Source organism: Ahaetulla prasina, chromosome 2 (genome assembly GCF_028640845.1).
Source record: "Ahaetulla prasina isolate Xishuangbanna chromosome 2, ASM2864084v1, whole genome shotgun sequence".
NCBI lineage: Eukaryota > Metazoa > Chordata > Lepidosauria > Squamata > Colubridae > Ahaetulla > Ahaetulla prasina.
The window spans coordinates 185,122,416-185,147,199 of NC_080540.1; the positions used below are offsets into that span (position 1 = coordinate 185,122,416).

Below are 24,784 nucleotides of genomic sequence, written 5' to 3' on the forward strand. Positions count from 1 at the left end.
GACTGCTAATTATTATGGTGTTCAGTTTCTTGATTAGGCAGAGCAATTTCATGCAAGTCAATTTATGTCACAATGTTGTACAGTTTCTTGATTACGGCTCATCTGACACAGGCTTCTAGAATTTGAGTGATATTTCCAAATAAAATGCCTTTTTAAACATTTAAGTCTTTGCTCTAGCCTTTCTACAAGTGTGTTATTTCACTTGTGCATAATACTGTTTTTTTAATTAAATGTGAATAATGATTATAGATGATACATGTGCAAACCAAAATCTGTTAAAATATTGACATTTTACTTTTTAAAACTTGCATGTTCGTGAAATTGAGTATATTACATAAAGCGGTTTGTGTTGCAGCAAAAAATGATTCTGTTTTTTGTCCTTAATTTTGGTGTATTCAATTGAATTTTAAAATACAATACAGAGTTTTGAGTAAAGTTAAAACAATATTTTTTGTTTTATTTAAATAGGGGCTAATTAATTCATATATAATTATAACCAATTTACAGCTGAGTTCACATTTAGTATTTGATACTACAATATGTCTAGCATATTACGTAGTTGCTATTCTCATACATGACTTTCACACAATTTAATTGCGGGATCATATGAGGTGGAATTCACACTGACATGATGATGTGTAATTTAACAGTGAATTTTTCAATAGCCAGAAGAGCAGTATGCTAAAACATTGAAATCTTTTAAATGATTGAACTTGTCTTATCTAAAACCCAGGCTTCTTCCCTACAGTTTTGCTGCAGCACAGACTTGTTATTTGCTCCCTGATTGTTTATGGTTTGATATCTGACACATCTACCAAGCCTTCTAGTTTGTCAATTTTAGGGACGCTGGACCTTTGACCAACAGGACACATTCTGTCATGGGCTGGGGCCAGGGCAGTCAAGCCTTGTGGGCGGAGGGAGTTCCTTGTAGAAAAGCTCTCAGTTATGTACTACTACTGGATTTAGAGTGGGAATCTAATTTTAACCTTCCATTTTGTTGGTTAGTCTATAGCCTGGTTGCAATAGTCTAAAAGCTATCCTTTTCTGTAAGGTTTCTTTCCCTGTATAAAAATGAGTTAATGCCTCACATTGTTCTCCTTACTTAGTTGTTACTTCATAAGGATGAAAAAAAATAATGTATTGAGGCTATACTTTCAGGTACAGGGCTTTAGATCAGAGTTCGGGGAGCCTCAGCTGCCCTTTAGGAAACTGCCTCATCCCCTCTCCACCCGACAGAACCCCCTTGGTCAAACTGTACCTTGTCTTCTTATTCCACCCACGAATAGAAACGCTATCAGTCAACGACTCACCGGACGTTCTGGACAGGCAGAAATGCCTTGCTGCCTTGGCGTCACTCCGACACGCCAAGTGGTTTCAGGTTTGCATTTTGTTCTTATATTTGTCTTTAAGTAGAAAACTTGTAAGTTGTAATTGCCTAACTTTGTTAAAATGTTTTAATGTGAGTTGTAGATGTGCAGAACTTAGCATCTGTTAAATGCACAGTTGCTAAAGAAGCACTTGATGAATTTAGTTTTTCAGAAATGACATAGTTCCTAGTTGCTGCTTTGTGCTAAGAGTAAGTTTTCATACACAGTAACAAAAAATATAGAAATAAAAAGCTATGGAAATGTATACATAGTTTACCCTTGACAAAGTAGCACTACAAAAATATATGTTTTGTCTCAGATTGATTTTCACATTCATTACTGACCCCTTCTTGCTTATTAATTTGTTCTAGGCCAGGGCAAATGGCTTGAAATCATGTGTCATAGTCATCAGAGTGCTGAGAGATCTCTGTACCCGTGTTCCTACTTGGGCTCCACTTAGAGGATGGGTAATCTAATATGTTAAATTTCCTTTATAATTTACAAATGTTAAAAGTGTTCCATACATAATGGCAGACTGTTCTATTTTTTTAAATAATAAAAGAATACCTGTAAAAAGTCCCCATCTTTTAAGAATACTCTTAAAAAGTCCCCATCTTTTCAGAGTTCATGTGAATTGACTAATGTGGTCTCTAAACAAGTTCTTGTGTAGAGCAAACTTCTATAAATGATGGAAGTTAGGAATTTTTTTCTGGATTTTGTCTGGAGTGTTTAGAAATATATTGCTTAACTTAACCAGTCTCGAATATTATTGAACCTTTCTAATAAATGATTTGAGTTCTAAACCTGAAGTCCTATGTTTTTAGAAGTCATAATTGTCAATAATAACAATAATAACTACAATAGAACTACATTCTATTATAGAATGTTTTTCATTTCTTAATAAAAGTGTTGGATGCTTATTAATGTCAGGGTTCCAAGGAACACCCAACAACACTGACAATTATATTACTGTGATTCTATCTGATACTGTACATAATGACTGGATGCTGTTAGACTTTTTCTCTCTTCCATTTACATACACATTGCTTACCTACAAGCAAGCTGGTCTGTTGCTGCCAAATATATTCACAAGTAATAATTTAAATCCTAATATTTGCAACAAAATGAGTTTAATTTGAAGACCATGCACTCATGGATCACCACTGTCAATCTGTTTTTGCTATTTCCTTGCAGTTGTAAGGAACTTGCAATTATAAGGAAAATAGCTGTTAAAACTCACATACCTATCAGTGATAGGCAGAGCGGTCCAAGACATAATAATAAATTCTGCAACAGTTTGCAGTTCTGAATTTCTCAGATTCTATTTGATAAATGTCTCAATGTTTATTCTGGTAAAATTTAAGCTTTTCTAAAAGTAGCTTTGCAATCATGGGAAAACTAAATTATTTTGGTACTTATGAATAGAATTTAAACAATATTAGATATTGTATTCATACATCCCTATCTGAATATTATTTCAATGAACTTATTTGGAAATAGAAATATTATTTATTTATTATTTATTTATGTTTAAATTTCTATACCGCCCTTCTCCCAAAGGACTCAGGGCGGTTCACAACCAAGTAAGACAATTAATACAAAATTAAAATCAGATTAAAGAAAAAATTTAAAGTTGGCAGAAGAATTAAAACCATTAAAAACCCTATTATTAAAACCCCATTAGGCCAATCCTGCTCGCTGGAATAGAAATGTTTTCAGCTCGCGTCGAAAGGTCCAAAGATCAGGGAGTTGGCGGACACCTGTGGTAGCTCATTCGAGGGTTGGTGCCCCCACAGAGAAGGCCCTCCCCCTTGACATACATTTTACATATCTGACATTTTGTTTCTTTCCTAATCTATAATCTGCAAACATTTTAAGAGTACTTAAAGAGCAGTGGTGATTTAAGAGAAGATCCTGATAGAATTATTCTATTTTGTTTCTATCTTCAATCACATGCTTTTCTAAGTACATAAATAAAAACAAAAGGTTGCCATAGAAAAGCAGCACTGTTTAGCCTCAGCTTCCCAAGCCTTTTGGAAATGTGGGATTATAGGAAGTTTCTCCCTAGCTATTCTTAACTCTTACTGATAATGGTTGAATCAGACAGTTCTGAAGATATCTGCACGATAACCTATATCCACATGACAAGTTTGCTGACATTTGCTTAATGTGAAATAAAAAATGAATATATTAAATCAATATCAATTTTCTGCTCTAAATGGCCCAGACAAAAATTTGCAAAATTAGCAGAGAAGAAAATAGCATTTAATAGTACAGGAAAAGTTTGAGTAAGATTCATTTCCTAACTTTAAATTAGAAGTAATCCTTATTTAAGCAACCATAATTAGTACTGGCAATTTGGTCATTATGCAAAGTAATATCACACCTGTGTTTTTATGAACTTCAGCTTTCCTTTGCTTTACAGACCTTATATGAAATAAGTTGCAAGGACAGATTGCAAAGTTAGTTTTTCATAACTGCAAACCATTGCTAAACAAGGCAACTGCTGAATGAGGACTGCCTGTATATTTTGCAACTGCCTATCTTAGAATACAGAAATACAGCTACGATCAAAAAGATCTGTATTTGATTATAGATTTTGATAATTGTTCTGCTATTTTTATTCTTTCGGAAATTTCTTTTCAGCCTCTAGAGTTGCTTTGTGAGAAATCAATTGGAACAGCCAATCGGCCCATGGGAGCTGGTGAGGCACTGAGAAGAGTTCTTGAATGCCTTGCATCCGGAATAGTTATGCCAGGTTAGATGGTCCTTGGCTGTTGAGAATTTCAATGGATATTTGTTCTCTTAACTAATATAATTAGAGTTGATGATCTGTTTCATTTAAAATTCTGTATTTAGGATATAATGATATATTGAGTAGATGTTCTTTGGACCCACTATTTCCGATTCCATTTTGGAACATTTTTATACATCAGCAAGTTTGCCACATTGTTGGGCTTAATGGTCTGCAATTTAGAGTAGATCAGACTTACAGTACTTACAGTATTGAGTGTTAGGTGATACTAAGGGAATATTCAGGTTTACATAGAGATCCTAGGATAATTCTCTGCATATCTTCCTTGTTTCCTGCCTTCAGATGGTTCTGGTATTTATGATCCTTGTGAAAAAGAAGCCACTGATGCTATTGGGCATCTAGACAGACAACAAAGGGAAGATATCACACAGAGTGCTCAGGTATAGTTTTGATTACAGATGTTACAAAACCGCAATGAGTTCTTACTGGTAGCTAGTAACCTCCATGAAGCTGGCTTTTATTAGAAAAGGGTCCTATTTCACTAATATAGGAGGCTTTTATTGATTGCCAGAAATAAGGTTTCAGGTTTTTAACTCTTTAAGTTCTAGAGTACTTAACTATGATTTTTTAAAGAAGATATTTATATGAAATACTGGGACTGGGTGTTGTTTTAATAGATGTTGGGAGCAGAGTGACTTCTCAATAACATCCATTATATTTTTCTAGCATGCTCTAAGGCTTGCTGCTTTTGGCCAGCTTCACAAAGTCTTGGGGATGGATCCATTGCCATCAAAGATGCCCAAGAAACCCAAAAATGAAAATCCAGTTGACTACACTGGTATGTTTTGAAACTTGTGAACTTTTTTTCTCAGAGATTTATTGGCCAGCGTACTGAAATTTTGAACTTTTTATCTTACCAGTCCAGATTCCCCCTAGCACAACATACGCCATCACTCCTTTAAAACGTCCTATGGAAGAAGATGGAGAGGAGAAATCTCCAAGCAAAAAGAAAAAGAAGATTCAGAAAAAAGGTATTGAGTTGACAAGAGGTAGGTTTGCTTAGTTTTTAGGTGTTCACTGAGATGGTTATTTTGGTTACAGCGTTATATGCAACTAGATGAATAGTAGAAAGTTCTCATAAATTGACGAGCTTTACTCTTGCTTGATAGCAATAAAGACTGCATTTAGCAGTTGGCAGTAATAATGCATAGGCACTCATATGAAGATGTTGTAATCTAAAAATAATTTCTTTTCTTCAGAGGAAAAGTCAGATCCTCCACAAGCTATGAATGCTCTTATGAAGCTGAATCAGCTAAAACCTGGACTTCAATATAAACTAGTATCTCAGACAGGTCCAGTTCATGCTCCTATATTTACTATGTCTGTGGAAGTTGATGGCATCACTTATGAAGCTTCAGGACCTTCCAAAAAAACAGCCAAGTTGCATGTAGCAGTCAAGGTAAAGCGTAATTGTAATAAGTGCCTTTGCTTTTAAGCATCGCTTAATTTTTTGTCAGAAAATGAATTGGTATCTGCTTATTTGTTTGATTCTTATCTCAGCTTTATTTTTGGCAACTCGGGTGCATACATACTTTACATTTTTCCTGATCCCCTGTTTTCTTAGATTACGAAAAAGTGATTGGTCCATATCACCTAGCCAGCTTTTATGTCTAAGAGAGGATGTAGTCTTCTCATCTAGCCCAGCACCTTAGCCTAGTGGAGCTAGACCATTCTGCCTGTCAAAGTTCACAAAAACATAATGGCAAGAAGCCAGAATTAAAAATGTGTTTTGTGTGTGTGTCTGTGTATCCAGTATATGTTTGTGTTTATTATTATTTGGCATTAGCTGAATTAACAAACTGGTTCCAACTTGGGTCTTGCCTGTTGGTGGGGGGCAATTCTGTAAAAGGAGCCTTTTTAGAATCCCTGTAACTTTTGCTATTAAATTGAATTAATTTTATTGGACGTGATTACAGGTAGTCCTCGGCTTACGTTCAATCAATGACTGAAGTTACCATCACTGAAAAAAGTGACTTATGACTTACTTTTAACACGACCATTGCAAAACCCTCATAATTCGAGAACTATCTGTATATTAAGCATTTACCATATTTTTCGGAGTATAAGACGCACCTTTTTACCCCCCAAAAGGGTGAAAATCTGGATGTGTTTTATAGTCTGAATGTAGCCCCACCCACCCACCCACCGGCTCCCACCATTTGGAGGTGGCAGCCTCTGCGCATCACATTTTCCGGCGGTTTCAAGTGGTGGGGATCCTCACATTGCCAAAAATGAGCATTGCATTTTCAATCTCGGCACGCTGGGAGATGGGCGGCAGAAATGGTTAGGGTGCTGCTTGGAACTGGCCAAAAACCATCGCCACCGCGTTTTCATGAGGGCACACGGCTCTGCGAATTGCATCAGGGAGGAAAATGTTATGCATGGAGGCGATGCTCTTGCGAAGCAGGCGCTTCTGCGCGAGAGGTGTAAGGCAAGGTGGCTTGCCATCCAGCCTGCCCCTTCTCCAGACGACCCAGGCTCAGGGCGGTCAGCTTCTGCTCCTGGCCTGGGAAACAGATCTGGCCAGGAGGAAAGAGAAAGTGAGACTGCGGAAAAGGCCATGCGGCTCTGAATTGCTTCGGGGAATTGGGGAGGAAAACACAGGGAAACATGATGCATGGAGGCAATGCTCTTTTTCCTCCCCGATTCCCTGAAGTAATTCGCAGAGCCACGCGCCTTCCTCCTCCTATTCCGCAGTCTCACATTCTCTTTCCTCCTGGCCAGATCCATCTCCCGGGCCAGGAACAGAAGCCAACTGCCCTCATCCTGGGCTGTCTAGAGAAGGGGCAGGTCAGGGGGCGAGCACCTTGCCTTATGTTTCTCACGCAGAAGGGCCTGCTTCGCAAGAGCATCGCCTCCATGCATCACGTTTTCCAGCGTTTTCCTCCCTGATTCTCCAGTACAATTTGCAGAGCAGTGCGCCCTCCTCCTCCTCGATGGCTAAAGGGGAAGAAGAAAATTCTGAGCACATTGAGAAGACCCACACTCCTGTTGCTGGAAGAAAGTCGAAGTTGGTCCACCTCCTCTCCTCCCCCCCCCCCCCCGCTCTCTTAAACTGGACTGCACTGCTTTTCTGACTTGTTGATAAATGATCCTGGGAGAAAGCAGCAGGTGGGCACTGCAGAGGTGGGGCTGATCTGTTTCGGGTAGTCAAAACGCCAAGCAGCTGTGGGGAGCCGAGACATTTCTTCTTCTTTTTTTTTTTTTATTGAAAGAGTTTTAAAAAACAAAAACATTTTCCCCCTTTTTCCCCCCTCCCAAAACCCCTCCCCTCCTCCCCCGGCTTCCCGGGTCAATCACAAGGTATTGTTATACATAAACCAAACATAGAATAAAATTTTCCCTTCCAATCCAAATAACCACATCCAAAGCTTTTCATCTCCCAACCCCTCCCATTACATAAAATAACTTTCTAATTATTCAAAGGCAATCTGATATTTCTTAATCTGATATCTGTTTTGTAGATAATCCATTTTTCCATTCAATTAAATATCTTTCCTCGTATTGTCTTTTAAAAACGCTGAGATTTTAGCCATCTCAGCCAAATTAATGACTTTCAGTATCCATTCTTCTATTGTAGGTATCTTCTTCTTCCAGTATTGTCCAATCAACAGTCTTGCTGCTGTTATTAAATTAAGAATCAATTTAGTCTCAATCCCTGTACAATCCGTTATAATTCCCAAAAGGAAAAATTGTGGCAGGAACTTTATCTTCTTCTTCAGTACATTTTGAATAATCCACCAAATTCTTATCCAAAAGACCTTAATTTTCTTGCAAGTCCACCAAATATGAAAATATGTAGCATCATCACAATCACACCTCCAACATTTCGCTTGGATATTAGGATACATACATGATAATTTTTGGGATCTAAGTGCCATCTATAAAACATCTTATAAAAATTTTCCTTAAATTCTGTGCTTGTGTAAACTTAACATTTCTAACCCAAATTTTCTCCCATGTTTCCAACATTATTGGTTCCTGAATATTCTGTGCCCATTTTATCATACAATCCTTTACCAAATCCTATCCGAATCTATTTCAAGCAACACATTATACAATCTCTTTATATGCTCCTGGGTCTGATTTCTAATTTGCTTTATTAAATTTTCCTCCTTTGCATTATACCAATTTTTGATCTTCTTTCCATCTAGCACTTATTTGCCCATATTGAAACCAAGTATAATTCCTCCCTTCTTCATTTAATACCTGTAATGATTTTAATTGCAATCTACCTCCTTCAGCATACAAAAGTTCTTTATAAGTAATCATTTCCTGTTTCTGTTCTATATTTATATTCTCTATTGCATGTCTAGGGCTCGCCCATATAGGAATCTTGTATTCTAATTTATAGGAATATTTTTTCCAGACCATAAAGAGCACTTCTCAACACATGATTCTTAAAAGCCCTATCCACTTTTTTTTCATAAAATAAGTACACATGCCATCCATATAACAAGTCATAACCTTCTATATTCAAAATTCTTTCCTCTGTTAAGTTAAACCAGTCACTTATTACTGAAAGGGCTACTGCTTCATAATATAATTTAAAGTTAGGCATTCTTAAACCACCTCTTTCCCATGAGTCCTGTATTATTTTCATTTTAACCCTCGCCTTTTTACCCTGCCATATAAATTTGTTAATCCCAATCTGCCAATCTTCCAAATTTTTATCCTTTTTAATTATAGGTATCATCTGGAACAGAAACAAAAATCTAGGTAACACATTCATTTTAATAGCCGCAATCCTTCCCAATAGGGATAACTGCAATTTCTTCCAGCCACTCATATCATTCTGAACTTTTTGCCATAGCAAGTCATAATTATTCTTATAAAGTTTCTTGTTCGATGAGCTAATATAGACCCCTAAATATTTAACCTTTTTTACTACCTCAAATCCTGTCATTTCCTCTAGTTTTTGTTTCTGTTGTATAGACATATTTTTAATTATCACTTTTGTTTTATTCTGATTTATTTTAAATCCTGATACCTTTCCATATTTATCAATTACTTCCAACAAAAATCTACTTGAATTTATAGGATTTGTTAACGTAACCACTACATCATCTGCAAAAGCTCTAACTTTGTACTCATATTGTCTAATCTTAATTCCTCTATTTTCATTAATTCTCGTATTTTATCTAATAATGGTTCCAGAGTCAAAACAAACAATAATGGTGATAAGGGACATCCCTGTCTTGTTCCTTTCGCAATCTTAATAACTTCTGTCAAACTACCATTTACTATAATCTGTGCTGTTTGCTCTCCATAAATCGCTTTAATTATTCTAATAAAACAGTCTCCAAATTGCATTTTCTCTATTAATTTAAATAAAAAATCCCAATGCAATCGATCAAAGGCTTTCTGCATCCAAAAAATAAGTGCTGCTGAAGTATTCTTCTTTCCAAATATTCCAATATATTAATAATCTGTCTAACATTATTCCTCATCTGCCTCCCTTTTATAAAACCAGATTGATCAGTATGAATTCTTTGTTGTAAAACTAACATTAATCTATTTGCTATTATTTTTACAAAAATCTTATAATCATTATTTAAAAGTGAAATCGGCCTATAGTTACCAGGTTTAGAGCAGTCTTGCTCCTCTTTTGGTATCAGTGAAATAAAAGATGTTTTCCATGACGGGGTATTCCACCCTAATTGTATCTGATTAAATAATTCTTTAAGTGGGCCTAATATTTCATCCTGTGTTTTTTATAATAAGTTGCTGTAAGACCATCTGTACCAGGGTTTTCCCATTTTAATTGTTTAATTGCCTCCACTATTTCTCCAGTAGCTATCGGCCGATTCAGCTCCTCCTCTGTTCTAATGTTAGAATATTAACCTTATAATCTTTCAAATAATCATAAATGTCCCTATTCAATATTTTGTCTTTTGCATATAGTGCAGTATAAAATTCTGAGAATGCCTTTTAATTTTATCCTGTTGATATATCTCTTTACCTTTATATTCTATTTTTTGTATGACACGTGCTTTCTGTTTCTTCCTTAAATTATATGCCAACCATCTCCCAGGTTTATTTGCATTACAAAAGGTATTATGTTTAGCATATTGTATATTCGTTGCCACCTGGTCTGCCATTAACATATTAAATTGACTCTGTAATATTTTTATAGCCTCTTTAAGTTTGTGATCTTGTGGGTTTTGAATTAATAACTGTTGCTTCCTTTGAATTTCTTCTTCCAAGTACCTACGCTGCCTTTGTTTATTATTCCTTTGCCTATTGTCCAAGTAAATCAATATCCCTCTAATAAACGCTTTGCTCGCCTCCCACACAGTTCCTATAGATGTCCCTTTGTACATATTAAAATCAAAAAATTCTTTCAACTGTTTCTTACAATAAATTACATTATCCTCATATCTAAACAGATTTTCATTCAACCTCCATGTTCTACCACCTTTTTTCCCTTGTAATAATTCCATCCATACTGGGCTATGGTCAGTTAAACACCTCGGAAATATCTTCGTTTTCTTCACCCTAGAAAGCAAGTCATTAGAAATTAAAATAAAATCAATACGTGAAAAAGATTGATGCCTATCAGAAAAAAAAGTAAAATCTCTCTCATCTGGATTCCGTAACCTCCATATATCTCTAAACTCAAAGTCTTCCATCATTTCAAAAAAGGATTTTGGTAATTTTGCATGTATAGGTATCTTCTTGGAGGAGGTTCTCTTATCCCTTCTTGTATCAGTTACTCCATTCCAGTTTAAGAGAGCAAGGGGGAGAACCAACTTCGACTGCGGATGGAGCCCCTCTGGTCACGAAGACTGTTTGGGAGGAGAAGGTGGCTGAGGAGGGAGGAGTGTAGGCTCAAGGGAAGGCGCAAGGATGGCGGGAGGGGGGGACTGCAGGAGAAGCAGACCTTCTCCCCTTCTTCCAACAATAGGAGTGTGTATGTTCTCAATGTGGCCAGAGTTTCCTTCTTTCCCTTTAGCCACTGAGAACTCCCAAGTTCTAAGGTCTGTCTGAAAGCAGCTCCAGCAGTTCTGATGGCTGCTTTCACAACTTGTGCGAGGACTGGAGATCCCCACTCCCTACAGCAATAGACTTCTCCTTAACCTCCCAAGTTTTCTGCCCCCATGGCTGCTGTGCAGCATAGGGTGAAGGTGGTCTGTGCAGACCACCTGCAGGCTTCAGGTATGCTGAGTGGGCCTGCATTTTCAAGGAACTAGTGGCTTGCTGGGCACTGCACAGGAGATGTAAGGCAAGGTGCTGCCACCTGAAAACTGTTGCAGTGGTCTCCGCTTCCTGGAACAACCCGAAAATGCGGTGCTCTTTCTTTGCCTCCGCATGCCCCATTTTTGGAATCAAGGCAGCAGAGATCGCAGCAATGGTGTTTTTGGTTGGCAGTGTCTTGCCTTACGCCCCCTGCACAGCACCTGCTTTGCCAACCAAGTCCCAACCTCTGTGCTTCCCCGGGCTGCTTCCGGAATCAGGCTCCGACCAAGGCAGCAAAGGTGCAGGGGGCTTGCCGGGAAGCCCGGCACCATGTTTACAAGATGGCAGCGTCCAGGAGGACTGAAGTGCTGCGTCTCTATGGGGCCTTGCTGCGAGAAAGCCAAGCTTTCAACGCCTACAGCTATAGGTAGGAAGACCGGGGGGGGGCGTCTCGAGAGTGTAGTCTTCGGTGTCAAGTCCCTCTTTCTGCCCCCATGAAAATCATCCCCCACCCCACCCTACCCACTCCAGTTAAATATAGTGATAGGATTTATTTTAAACTTAAAAAAGATGTGTGCTACTCGTTATCGAAATCTGAATGAGGGTGCCGCTGATCCTGATGCTGGTAGGCAGAGGCAGAATTCTTTTTTTATTGTTTTCCTCCCCAAAAATTAAGGTGCGCCTTATAAGCTGAAAAATATGGTAGTTCAGCTGTCGCCAATATTCCTGGTTTTGCGGACCAGCTGGTGGGGGGGGAGTAAGGGGATGGTTCTGCACAAGCATGAGCAGCAGGCACATGCACCTTCCCCTTGCACAAATGGAGCTTCACGAGCGTGCACTTGCCTGCTGCTCATGCAAGTGGAGCTGGGAGCTGCACATGTGCACTTGCTGGCCATTTCCGCAGCTTGGTTCTGAATGGGCCATGGCCATAGCCCTGTACTGTGCCACAACCCAGGGGTTGGGAACCCCTGATTTAATTTAGTTTCAGTAAAATTTAAATATAAATTAAATCAGACTTTTTTATTTGCTCCCTTCAACATCTGGATTTGCCATGTAGAGACTAAATACAACTTCTTAAAGTCACGTGCTGAACAGCCAACTAATGAAAGATGGATTACTTCGGTTTTGAGTGAGTGTGGGCTATTCTTTCAAGATAGGCAATAGGATAGTTTAAAGTTGATAAGCTGTACAATAGACAGCATTAGAACAATTATAGCTAATTTCTTGTTTTAGGTTCTGCAAGACATGGGACTGCCTACAGGTGTGGAAGGCAAAGAGAGAGGTGATGAATCAGCAGAAGAAACTGATCAGAAACCAATTGCAGTTGCTGTTCCTCCTGTAGTGGAAATTATTTGTACTCCTAGTGCTGCTTCTCCTTCTGAGCAAACAGAGGTGAACATGACTTACTATGCTCTTAGCTGCTTCATATCTCTATGTGTTACGTTTCTACTTCATTTTATAAATTTTAAAACTATTATCTTTCTGTGTGCTTTGCTTCATTCCACTTAGCTCTCCTATCACTAACATTTTTGAGGGTGTTCATCATAGAATCATATTTTCTAGAAAACACCTTTCTGTTTAGTATTCTATGGTTTGTTTAAGGAAATAATTACTAAATAATTACTATCACTGTGCAAATCTTAGTGATCTGCATATTAGCTTCTATCCAGAGCATGTTTCCATACATTGAGGATATTTCTAACAAACTAGCTAAAATACCAATAGATCTGTGCTGGCTTATTTAGATACTTTATAAATTTAGGGACAGGATAATGTAAGTAATTGGTTTGGTATGCACTTAATCTTTCTTTAACTTGTAAGTTATAGTTTTGAAATATTGGAGGAAATATTAGTGCTTTTTAACATTTAATTAGACATGTTTTCATTGTGATGTTTTTATTTAGAATGTGAAACAGCAGGGACCAATACTAACCAAGCATGGAAAAAATCCAGTTATGGAACTCAATGAGAAACGGCGTGGCTTAAAATATGAGCTGATTTCAGAAACTGGTGGCAGTCATGACAAACGGTTTGTGATGGAGGTGAGATGACTTGGTCCACAAAACTGTATTCATAATTGCTGTTATATTTTGTAAAAGTTAATAGTTCTGTTCTTGAAATCATTTCTCATTTTGAAGGTTGAGGTTGATGGCCAGAAGTTCCAAGGAGCTGGTTCAAATAAAAAGGTGGCTAAAGCTTATGCTGCACTGGCTGCATTAGAAAAGCTTTTTCCAGATGCTCCCCTCCCAATAGAGCAGAAGAAGAAAAGAGCCCCTATGCCAGCACGAGGTGGACCCAAATTTCCTGTAAAGGTAGGCATATGCACTACAGTTTATGATTATATTGGAAATAACCTGTGCATTTCTTTAAAAACTGAGGCTTAAAAGTTTAATAAATATTTTAAAGCACATTTGAATATACAGTTTTCAGGTGCTTTAAGTGGCCAGAGCCAGGAATAAACACTTTTCTTACATTTTTCTGATTTCAACAGCATAATCCAGGCTATGGTATGGCAGGGCCTATGCATGCTGAAGTACCTCCTCCTCCAAACATGCGGGGCCGGGGCAGAGGAGGAAATATCCGGGGCAGAGGCCGGGGCAGAGGTGGATTTGGTGGTGCCAATCATGGAGGTTATATGAATGCTGGTGAGTACTTTTATTTAGCACTATGACATTTAGAAACAATACTATGTTGTCTTATGCAACTTAATTTCCCTTTGAAATGTTATAATTTATCTTAAGTTTGAGCTTATTCTATTTGTAACATTTGGAATTTGGCTACTCCATTTGGGTAGCCAAATGTTGCTGGGTTTGGGAAATACTGGCTAGACTAGGTTCTCTAGAATCCACTTTGTATGTGTCAGAATATTTAGATAATGTGCAAGATATTTAGATATTAAAAACTCAATTCATTTAACATACTTCCAATTGTATAATGTTTTCGGTATTTTTCTAGGGGCTGGATATGGAAGTTATGGCTATGGTGGCAACTCTGCAACAGCAGGCTATAGTAAGTGTTTGATGGGAAAAAAATAGACAACACTCTGGGATAACAAACTCAGTATTATTTTGCATAATAAAATGACCAAATATCTCTTTAAAGTTGATTTTAAATTTCTCTGCTTTAAGCCAAGTGAAGCAATACACCATTTTTGTAAAACAGTTCTCCCTAAAATACACAATTTTGCTTTGAAAGGCCTTTGATGGGGAGGGGGATGACGGGAGCAGAGAAATAAAAAATAATTTTTAAAAATGTGGCACATTTTGCCATTTTCAAAAATTCTAATTTTTTTTCCTCTGCTCTGTCTCCCCCTTTTGTAGGTGACTTTTTCACAGACTGCTACGGCTATCATGATTTTGGGTCTTCCTAGATCATCTAAAAGTATTGCACATAAAACAACTTTTTACTCCAATTTTCTCGAACTCCAAAACCAATGTGTTCGTGCTGTGTCCCTGTGCTTCACTGGGTTTCTCAACAGTGGCTTTTCACCGCAGCTTTCTGAAACTTAGCCTACAAACAGTGGCAGTTTTAATTGTGACTTGCCTTTGATCATATGGATGTACACTATTGGGGAGCAAAGGTTCAAGGAATGTCTGTGCATTGTGCACAATAAGAGCCAACTCTGTTCTGCTTACAAGCAAAAGGCCTTTGTTTGCTTTTTATGGAAAGCATTTTATTTTAACAGAACTTGCAAAAATATGCTACCTTTTTGTCTTAAATTTTCAAGAGATTTTGTACAGATTTCAGTCCCAAAAAGTTCGTAAATGCTTGTAAAAAGGCAAAATTCCTTTTAATAATTCTGAAACTACAACAGCCTAAATTTTGAGCATGCATATTCTTGACTTATATGTGCTGGTTTTAATCTCTACATCCATTGGTTTCTTACATTAATATAACGTGCAAGTCTGAGTTATACTTGTTGGGTTGTATTATCTTTAACATTTCAGTGGTTTGATTAACTGCAGTGGGTTTGTTGCAGTTCTTATAGGATGTGGCTCTTTTTTCTTGTTCTCCAGTACATGTCCCTAGAAGATAAATGTAGTATCACAAGACATGAAAACTACTGAACATTGAAAGGCACAGGGAATGAACTAGTTATTAACATTTTTAATAAATGGATTGTTTGGTTCTCTTTGCTTTAGTAGTCATATTAAATGTGCTCAGTCTGATTGTTATCTTAGGAACAATGTTAAACGTACTAAATTAGTAATTAATGAAATAAGTGGAAGTACAGTGGAGATACAAATTTGCAAAAAGGCTCTAAACATAAAAATGACATTTGGTATCAATTTAAAAGCAAAACTAAGTAAAAAAACTCATTCTTAAATGCTGTTATTCTGGAAGAAGCAGTTGCTCTGAATGTGTTTTAAGAATAATTTGGATTAAGAAGTAAAATTACTCCCAAGTAACCAGGTTTATGTTTTTTTTGTACATGACCTTGCTGAACCACAACTGTGAGTTCACTTATAACCTTTCCCACTTTTTAAGCATGTAGCTTTATGTTTTTATAAAGCATAATAATTGGTAACTTGTATGCTAATTATGTGTCAGAACTGATGCGTTTTGTGTTTCTTTAACAAAAAAATCTGGTTGTACATGACTTGAGACATAAACTTCGGATTGAATTCTAAGTAGAGAGCCAAACCCTTTAAAATGAATAGCAGTTTTTCCCCATGCACAAAATGAGCATGCAGTGGCTCAGAAGTGGACTTTTTTTTTTCAGGTTTTGATCAGGGCACAATCTAGAGCACTGGTGTCAAACTTGCTGTATCGCGTTGCTGTCATGTGACGTTTCACAATGTTTTTCCCATTCGCAGAGCTGGGGTGGGTGTGGTGTGAGGGTGATGCATCTGGCCTGCAGGCCACCAGTTTGATACCCCTGATCTAGAGGGTTCTTAATGAGAAAGGCTAGAACATCTAAGTTCTTTCCTCTAGATAGCTTGTGCTCTAAACCCACCTGCCAATCTTTCTATTCATTCCTTCCCATTACTTTTGTACATTTCTTCTTGTGTATTACTCCCATTAGCGGCTTTGACTTTGCTCTGCTCTTGCCAATACACCAAGAATGCATGTGTTTCTGCCTGTGCCATGCAGGGAACATTTTGTGCAGAGTATATATACTGTGCACATTGTTGTAAGTACTTCGATTTTGTTTCCAGCTGTCACCATTTCTATTTTGCATTCTGTCACCAACTGAAATATGTTTAATATTTGGAATAATTTTTAATTCTAATGTGGAAAATTGCTATTTACAAAAGACTGACATTGTGCAAAATGCTGTATTTAGATTATTTTGAATTACATGCAGCTGAACATGATAGGACTAATTAATGTAATGTATAATGATGCACTGCATAATTATTAGGCAAGTGAGTATTTTGAGTTTCATTTTTATGTATATTTTCCACTTCCAAGCTGTATAAACTTGAATGCTTATTGGATATAAGGATATTAGGTGATGTTTATTTCTGTAATGAGAGTGTGGCCTAAGATATCAACATCCTATATTAAGATGTGCATAATTATTAGGCAGCTTCTTTTCTCAGGCAAAATGGGTCAAAAAGATTTAACTGAGTCTGAAAAGTCAAAGATTGTACAAAGTCTTTTCAGAGGGATGCAGCACTCTTGAAATTGCTAAGATATTGGGGCATGATCACAGAACCATCAAACATTTTGTTGCAAATAGTCAAAAGGGTTGCAAGAAATGTGTTGAGAACAAAACTGACAAAGATTTGAGAAGAATCAAATGTGAAGCTACCAGAAACACATTATCCTCCAGTGCTGTTATATTCCAGAACTGCAACCTACCTCGAGTGCCCAGAAGTACATGATGTTCAATGCTCAGACATGGCCAAGTTAAGAAAGGCTGAAACCCAACCACCACTGAATAAAACCAAATAAGTTGAAATGACAAGACTGGGCCAAGAAATATTTGAAGACAGATTTTTCAAAGGTTTTATGGACTTAGGAAATGAGAGTGATTCTTGACATGGCCCATGGCTGGATCAGTAACAGGCACAGAGCTCCACTTCAATTTGGACATGAGCAAGGTAGAGATGAGGTCCTGGTATCGGCTGGTATTAAAGATGAGCTAGTTTGACATTTTTGGGTTGAAGAAGGACTCAAAATCAGTTCCCAAACTTACTGCCAGTTTTTAAAATACACTTTCTTCAAGCAGTGGTACAGGAAGAAGTCTGCATCTTTCAAGAAGACCATTATTTTTTTGCAGGACAATGTTCCATCACATGCATCGAAGTACTCCACTGCATAGTTAGCCAGTAAAGGCCTTAAATAATGACATGGCCCCCTTCCTCACGTGACCCTATTGAGAACTTGTGGGCCCTTCTTAAAGGGGAGATTTACGGTGAAGGAAAACAGTGCAACTCTCTGGACAGTGTCTGGGAGGCTGTGGTTCCTGCTACACAAAAAGTTGATTGTCAACAGATCAAGAAACTGACAGACTTCATGAATGGAAGGCTTACGACTTATTGAAAAGAAGAGTGGCTATATGGGTCACTTTTTTTTTTAAATGTCAGAAATGTAACTTTTTTAGTTGTTGATTATTCTCACTTTAACAGATGAAACTAAGTGAGAGGAAACAATTTTCATTTAGTTGCACAATCTGCACATGAATAGTTGCCCAATAATTGTGCACACAGATATTCCCCTAAGAAAGCCAAAACCTCTTAAGTATTCAAGTTTGAGATTTATTAATATTTTTGAGTGACCAAGAGTACTGTAGTTCAGTAATAAAATTAATCCTTAAAAAAACCACTCGCTTAATAGTGCACATGGCGTATACCTCATGGCAGAACTATATACTGTATTCAGTCCTTACAGTTGTCAACAGGAATTAGGACATTTCATTTGGCAAGTATTTTTGTTTTTTTATTTTGCAAACAGCCTACTTAATGTTTCTTAATTGAGAAGAGATCAGTTCAGAACAATTTCACACTGTCATATTCATGAATATGGTATATTAAACATGAGTATTGCCTTCATAGTGGTTGACCCTGCTCTCTTCTCTTTAGGCCAGTTTTACAGTAATGGTGGCCATTCGAGCAATACGGGAGGAGGAGGAGGTTCTTCTGGCTATGGTTCCTATTATCAAGGTGGTGATTACAGCACTCCTGCTCCTCCTAAGCATGCTGGGAAAAAACAACAACATGGTGGACAGCAGAAACCTTCTTATGGCTCAGGGTATCAGTCCCATCAAGGTCAACAGCAACAATCATATAACCAAAACCAATATGGCAATTATGGTCCGCCACAAGGCAAGCAGAAGGGCTATAACCAAGGCAACTATGCTTCTTACTCAAATTCCTACAACTCTCCTGGTGGCAGTGGCGGAGGATCAGACTACAATTATGAAAGTAAATTCAGTGAGTTTCTTGTGGATGGTGGGGTGGGAGTTGGAAATTCAAATAGATATTGCATAAGCTTAGTTCTGGTTTATGGCAAATATGCTTAAAGATATGACAGAAAAGATGAGAATAGTTCAAAAAGTAATTACTGGCTTAAGCACTGCTACCGTGTTTCGCCAAAAAAAGACCCAGTCATATTTTTGGGGCTCCAAAATAAGCAGTAGGGCTTACTTTTTGAGAAACACGATTTCAGGATGATCAGCCCAGCTGGGTGCTCCCCCCCTCTGCCTGGCGCGTGTGTAAGAGGCAAGCACACAGGGACCGATGGTATGTGGCAGAGGCAGCAGCCCACTGGTTCCTTGGCAGTCTGTGCAGTGCAGGTGAGTCCAAGCAGCAGGCAGAGGCAGGGTGAGGCATGCGATCTGGACAGGCTGTGGGGAAAGGCAAGAGTCAATCTGGAACGGGCAGCCAACTGTGGGAGGGTGTCTTTGTGCAGAGGCGCAGGGTGGAAGGCATGCAATCCTACAGGCTGTAGGCAAGCCGAGAGACATGAAGATAAGCCTCCCACGGCTGTCCCCTCTGTACTATCAATTTGGCTTTCCTGCAGTCTGTGTGGCACATCCAGACTGTGCCTCCCTTCCTCCCTCTGCCTGCTGCTTGGACAGGAAACCAACTCAACTGCTGTGCAGGCTATGCCTGCTGATAGACACTGTTGGTCCGCATGTGCTCACTGCCTCCTGTGCTGACCACACCCATCTACCCATTTTTACAGTAGGGTTTATATTGGGCGCACACTTAAAAATCGGGCTAGGCTTTATTTTCAGGGTGGTACTTATTTTGGGGAAAATAGTATTTATGAGTGGTTGTGTCAACTACAATTGAGCTCAAAATTTTTGTTGCTTTGTGAGACATTTGTTAAGTAAATTTAGCTCCATTTTACTATCTTGCCACATTAGTTGAGTGAATCACTGCACTTGCTAATTAGTAACCATACTAACCATGTTAGTTAGTAACACGGTTGTTAAGTAAATCTGGCTTTCCCGTTGACTGCTTGACAGAAGGTTGCAAATGTGATCACATGACCCTGGGAACTGTTACCATCATAAATATGAGCCAGTTGCAGGTGTTTGAGTTTTGATCACATGACCGCTGCTGCAACAGCAATAAGTGTGAAAAATGGTGGAGTGACTTTTTTTAATGCTTTTGTAACTGACCAGTCACTAAACAAACTTGTACGTTGACTACCTGTAATTGTTGGAAGTTGTCTAATATTGCAATGAACAAAGAGCAATGTGAAACTTGTGAAACAATTTAAAACTCAAAGAGCAATTTAAACTTGTGAACTAGCAGATATTGAGCTGAGAACTAAATGAAGTGATTTAGAATAATATTTTGAAAGTTTATTTCAAACAACTTAACAAATTGAATTGAAATGTGGCAAAGTCTGGTTCTCCTCAGCCTGATTCACCCTTGAATCTCAAAATTGCCTGAATAAACATAAACAAAATCTAGACAGCACAATTTGGAAAAAAGCAGAAGATAGTCTTGACTTATGACAGACTCCCACAAGATACTTATGACCCATATTTGAAGTTCCAATGAGGGGGCCTGCAGTCACATGATCACATTTTATGGTCGTTTGCAGCATCTCACAATCACATGAGAGCAATTTATTATTTTTTGCTGGAAACTAGTGTTCACTTCCTGTTTTCACAAGAAAAATCTGCCCATGCAGACAATGGGTTAATGCCTGCCATGTTTGTTTTATGACTACCGCATTTGCTTTACAGCTACCACAAAAATGTTAAATCGGGTCAGTCAGTTTGATACCGCAACAAATATCATGTTATGATGGAAATTCTGGGCCCCATGCTAGCCATTCATCGAGAAATACCTATAATAGAAAAGTATTCATGCATTGCTTTTTCTGGCATCCAGGTGCAGAATAGTTTTTTGTTGCTGCTACTATGTTTTAGGACTGCACAGAGACAAGTGGTGAGCAACTTATATATAGAAAATGGAGACAGACTATCATATGTTCAAAGTAGTTTATATAGGTGATTTAATATGCATTCTTTGATTGCAGATTATGGTGGTGGACGTGGAGGAGGTGGTGCAAATAGCTATGGTTCAGGAGGTGCTTCCTACAATGCTGGTGGCTATGGGGGTGGAGCTGGTGGAGGAGGATCATCTTACCAAGGTAAGCAAGGTCAGTATAGAGTTAGACATGCAAATACTTTTGTGTTAGTGAGACATGTTGCATTGGCTGAATGGCCAACTGTTATCTATGGTCAGTGTCAATACTCTTTATATCCGTAACTCTTAATGAATGTAATGAATAAAACTCAAGGGAAAGAATTTTTCAGCTCTAGGCATTAGAAAAGAAGGAGGGAAGAGGAATGGGATGCCTCTCAACTGAGAGGTCCTGTTCTCCAAATGTGCATATATGCCAGAGCACTTAGTCAAGGAGCAATAGTCAAATATTCTTAAGTGATCTGAAATAAAGCCTACATGTTGCAATGTTTATGTTTAGTTCTGTGTTCTAAATATTCTTATGCATAATACAGTTGAAACTCAAAAAATTAGAATATCGTGCAAAAATTCATTTATTTCAGTAATGCAACTTAAAAGGTGAAACTAATATATGAGATAGACTCATTACATGCAAAGCGAAATAGTTCACACCTTGATTTGTCATAATTTTGATGATTATGGCTGATAGCTCATGAAACCCCCAAATTCACAATCTCAGAAAATTAGAATATTACATGAAATCAATAAAACAACGATTGTACATAGAACAGTATCAGACCTCTGAAAAATTATAAGCATGCATAGGTACTCAGTACTTGGTGTGGGCCCCTTTTGCATCAATTACTGCCTCAATGCAGTGTGGCATGGATGTGGCATAGCGGCCTTCAGCTCTTCTGCATTGTTCGGTCTCATGTCTCTCATCTTTCTCTTGGCAATGCCCCATAGATTCTCTATGGGGTTCAGTTCAGGCAAGTTTGCTGGCTAATCAAGCACAGTAATCTCATGGGCATTGAACCAGGTTTTGGTACTTTTTGCAATGTGGGCAGGTGCCAAGTCCTGCTGGAAAATGAATTCAGCATCCCCATAAAGCTCGACTGCAGAAGGAAGCATGAACTGCTCCAAAATTTCCTGGTAGACACCAGCAGATGACATGGCTTCCCAAATCAACACAGACTGGAAACTTCACACTGGACTTAAAGTATCTTGCAGTGTGTTCCTCTCCATTCTTCCTCCAGACTCTGGGTCCTTGGTTTCCAAATGAGATGCAAAAGTTGCTCTTGTCAGAAAAGAGGACTTTGGACCACTGAACAACAGACCAGTTCATTTTTTCTTTAGCCCAGGTAAGACGCTTCTGACATTATTGTTCAGGAGCGGCTTGACAAGAGGAATACGACATTTCAAGCCTATGTCCAGGATCCGTCTGTGTGTGGTGGCTCTTGATGCACTGACTTCAGCCTCAAAGTCCCCAACACTTTTGAATGGCCTTTTCCTGACAATCCTCTCCAGGCTGCAGTCATCCCTGCTGCTTGTGCACCTTTTTCTTCCACACTTTTCCCTTCCACATGACTTTCTATTAATGTGCTTTGATACAGCACTTTGGGAGCATCCAACTTCTTTTGCAATTACCTTTTGAGGCTTTCCCTCCTTATGGAGGGTGTCAATGATGGTTTTCTACACAACTGTCAGGTCAGCAGTCTTTCCCATGATTGTGATTCCTACTGAATCAGACTGGGAGACCATTTAAAGGCTCAGGAACCCTTTGCAGATGTTATGGCTTAATTAGCTGATTAGAGTGGGACACTTTGAGCCTAGAATATTGAACCTTTCACAATATTCTAATTTTCTGAGATTGTGAATTTGGGGGTTTCATAATTATCAAAATTATGACAAATCAAGGCGTGAACTATCTCACTTTGCATGTAATGAGTCTATCTCATATATTAGTTTCACCTTTTAAATTGCATTAGTGAAATAAATGAACTTTTGCATGATATTCTAATTTTTTGAGTTTCAACTGTAATTGAAAATAACTAGTAGCATTTACAGTGGTATATTAAGGTAACTTTCAATTTTTCTAGGTGGATATTCTCAATCAAATTATAATTCTCCAGCTTCAAATCAGAATTACAGTGGACCTCCCAATTCCTACCAACCTCCGCAAGCTGGATATGGCAGAAATGACCACAGCATGAACTATCAATATAGATAAACTAGTTTGTTCTTGATGGGTCTGTATCTTTGTTTCTCCTAAATTTGCATAACCTTTGAATATTAAGTTTTATTGCATCACAGTAAACATGTAAACCCTGTTTCCATGTTGCAGTGCTCTTTGTGATATCAGTCACTAATGGTTGAGTACATTGTGATTCCATAATTAGCTGTATTTTGGACATTTAATGGTGTATTTAATGGTTTGTTAGTTTGCCATTTCAGTTTTTTTGTCTAAATAGAATTTGAGTTCAACATCCCTCTTTCATTTAAATTAAATTCAGGTATTAACATACAGGATTGCTTTAAATGGATAAGGGATGTCTTCTGCTTTTGTGAAGTGAGTTTAAAAAAGCTTTCTGTATTTTAATGCTTTAGTGTTTTTCAGTTTTATAAGTGATTTATTTTTAAAATTTGTGGGAAAGAGTGGGTTTGTATGTCTGGTTCATTCAGACAGTTCCTGGATTATGCTGAATGTAGACAAATAAACATAAACTCTTCATGTTTCTGTCTAGAATGTTATTCTGCCCCAAAACTATTTCTTAAACAGTAAAAGAATAACACCAATAATTTTTAATCTTAAAGAAATGTTACTATGTTATATTTTTATTAATTTTATTAAAATACCCTTCCTTTACCCTAGTTTTTATGCCAATAATACTCATGTGCATTTGATTTTTTTATTAACTGAAATTATCTTAAATCTAATTTCTTTAAAAGAATTAGTAAGAAATGAGACAGTGTGGAATTATGGGTTTTCTTGATTGTGCATGTTTTTTCTGCTACGGTGGCTTCCTGGACTCTGTATTATGTGCAGTATATATTGTGGCTTAAAAGGATATACCGTGTTCCCCTGAAAATATGGCCTAGCCCAAAAACAAGTCCTAGCCCGTTTTTTTGGGATGGGCCTAATATAAGCCCTACCCCAAAAACAAGCCCTAGTGAAGGGGGTGGGCATGGCCAGCACAGGAGGCAGCCCTTCCCCAGTCACCTCATGGCTGCTTGGCCCCTTAATCACAGCCCATGGATCAGCTGAGCCAGTGAGGGTTGGGAGTTCTGTCTCACTGGGCGCCTGGAGATGTTTCAGAGCACTCTTGCTATCCCCAGCCCTGCCCATGCCACCAGGCAACCTTGCAGCCAAGGACCCCTGTCTTCTGCAGCTTACCTTGTGGCTTTGGAGCAGGCAGCGACCAGTTTGCACTCCACCAGGTCTGGAGCGCTCTCTCTCTCTCTCACACACACACACACGCACACACACATATTTGATGAGAAGTGGTGGAGGGCAATTGGGGGACTGAGTCTCCCCCGCCCAGAGGCAGTGTGCAGCCTCTCACAGCAACGGGAATTGCAGGCAATTCTGGAATATTGTGGGAATCGCGTGCTTATGGTAGAAGCAAAGTGCAGCCTGTCCGTTTCAAGCAATCAAATGTCGCTTTAAAAAAAGGGTGATCGGCAGGAAAATGGGGAGGGGGATTTTCCTGCCTATCGTCTTTTTCTTAAGGCCAGCACAGATGTACATCCCAAAAACACTCCATCCCAAGCCTTCAGCATTGCAATCCTGGGATGTGTGTCTGTGCTAGGCTTGAGAAAAGGACGATAGGCTTGAAAATCCCCCTCCCCATTTTCCTGTGGATCGCCAAAAAGGCTCCAGCCCAAGCCTTCAGCATTGCAATCCTGGGATGTGTGTCCTGCACCTCAAAAAAATTAAGATACCCCCCAAAAAGAAGCCCTAGCTGTTTTTGCAGTGGTCAAAAGAAAATAAGACCGGGTCTTGTTTCTGAGAAAACATGGGTAGATTGAAACCAACAAGGGAAATT

The 24,784-nt window shown here is 38.4% G+C and overlaps 1 protein-coding gene across 8 annotated transcripts in view; it reads left to right on the forward strand.

The window, feature by feature from the left end:
- ILF3 (interleukin enhancer binding factor 3) overlaps positions 1-23,471 on the forward strand; it is a 35,456-nt gene extending 11,985 nt beyond the window's left edge. The window contains exons 6-20 of one of the 8 annotated variants that reach the window (XM_058173079.1): positions 1,287-1,378; positions 1,739-1,834; positions 4,014-4,125; positions 4,465-4,562; positions 4,849-4,960; positions 5,043-5,171; positions 5,382-5,581; positions 12,595-12,753; positions 13,266-13,403; positions 13,500-13,673; positions 13,853-14,006; positions 14,317-14,370; positions 18,393-18,734; positions 20,812-20,934; positions 22,838-23,471. In XM_058173079.1, coding sequence (XP_058029062.1) covers positions 1,287-1,378; positions 1,739-1,834; positions 4,014-4,125; positions 4,465-4,562; positions 4,849-4,960; positions 5,043-5,171; positions 5,382-5,581; positions 12,595-12,753; positions 13,266-13,403; positions 13,500-13,673; positions 13,853-14,006; positions 14,317-14,370; positions 18,393-18,734; positions 20,812-20,934; positions 22,838-22,968 — 2,114 coding nt within the window. In that variant the 3' untranslated portion in view covers positions 22,969-23,471. Of the gene's footprint in view, positions 1-1,286; positions 1,379-1,738; positions 1,835-4,013; positions 4,126-4,464; positions 4,563-4,848; positions 4,961-5,042; positions 5,172-5,381; positions 5,582-12,594; positions 12,754-13,265; positions 13,404-13,499; positions 13,674-13,852; positions 14,007-14,316; positions 14,371-14,681; positions 15,491-18,392; positions 18,744-20,811; positions 20,935-22,837 lie in introns of those variants that run through there. The other 7 variants (XM_058173077.1, XM_058173081.1, XM_058173078.1 and 4 more) reach the window with 7 other exon arrangements.
- Positions 23,472-24,784: the final 1,313 nt, after the last annotated feature.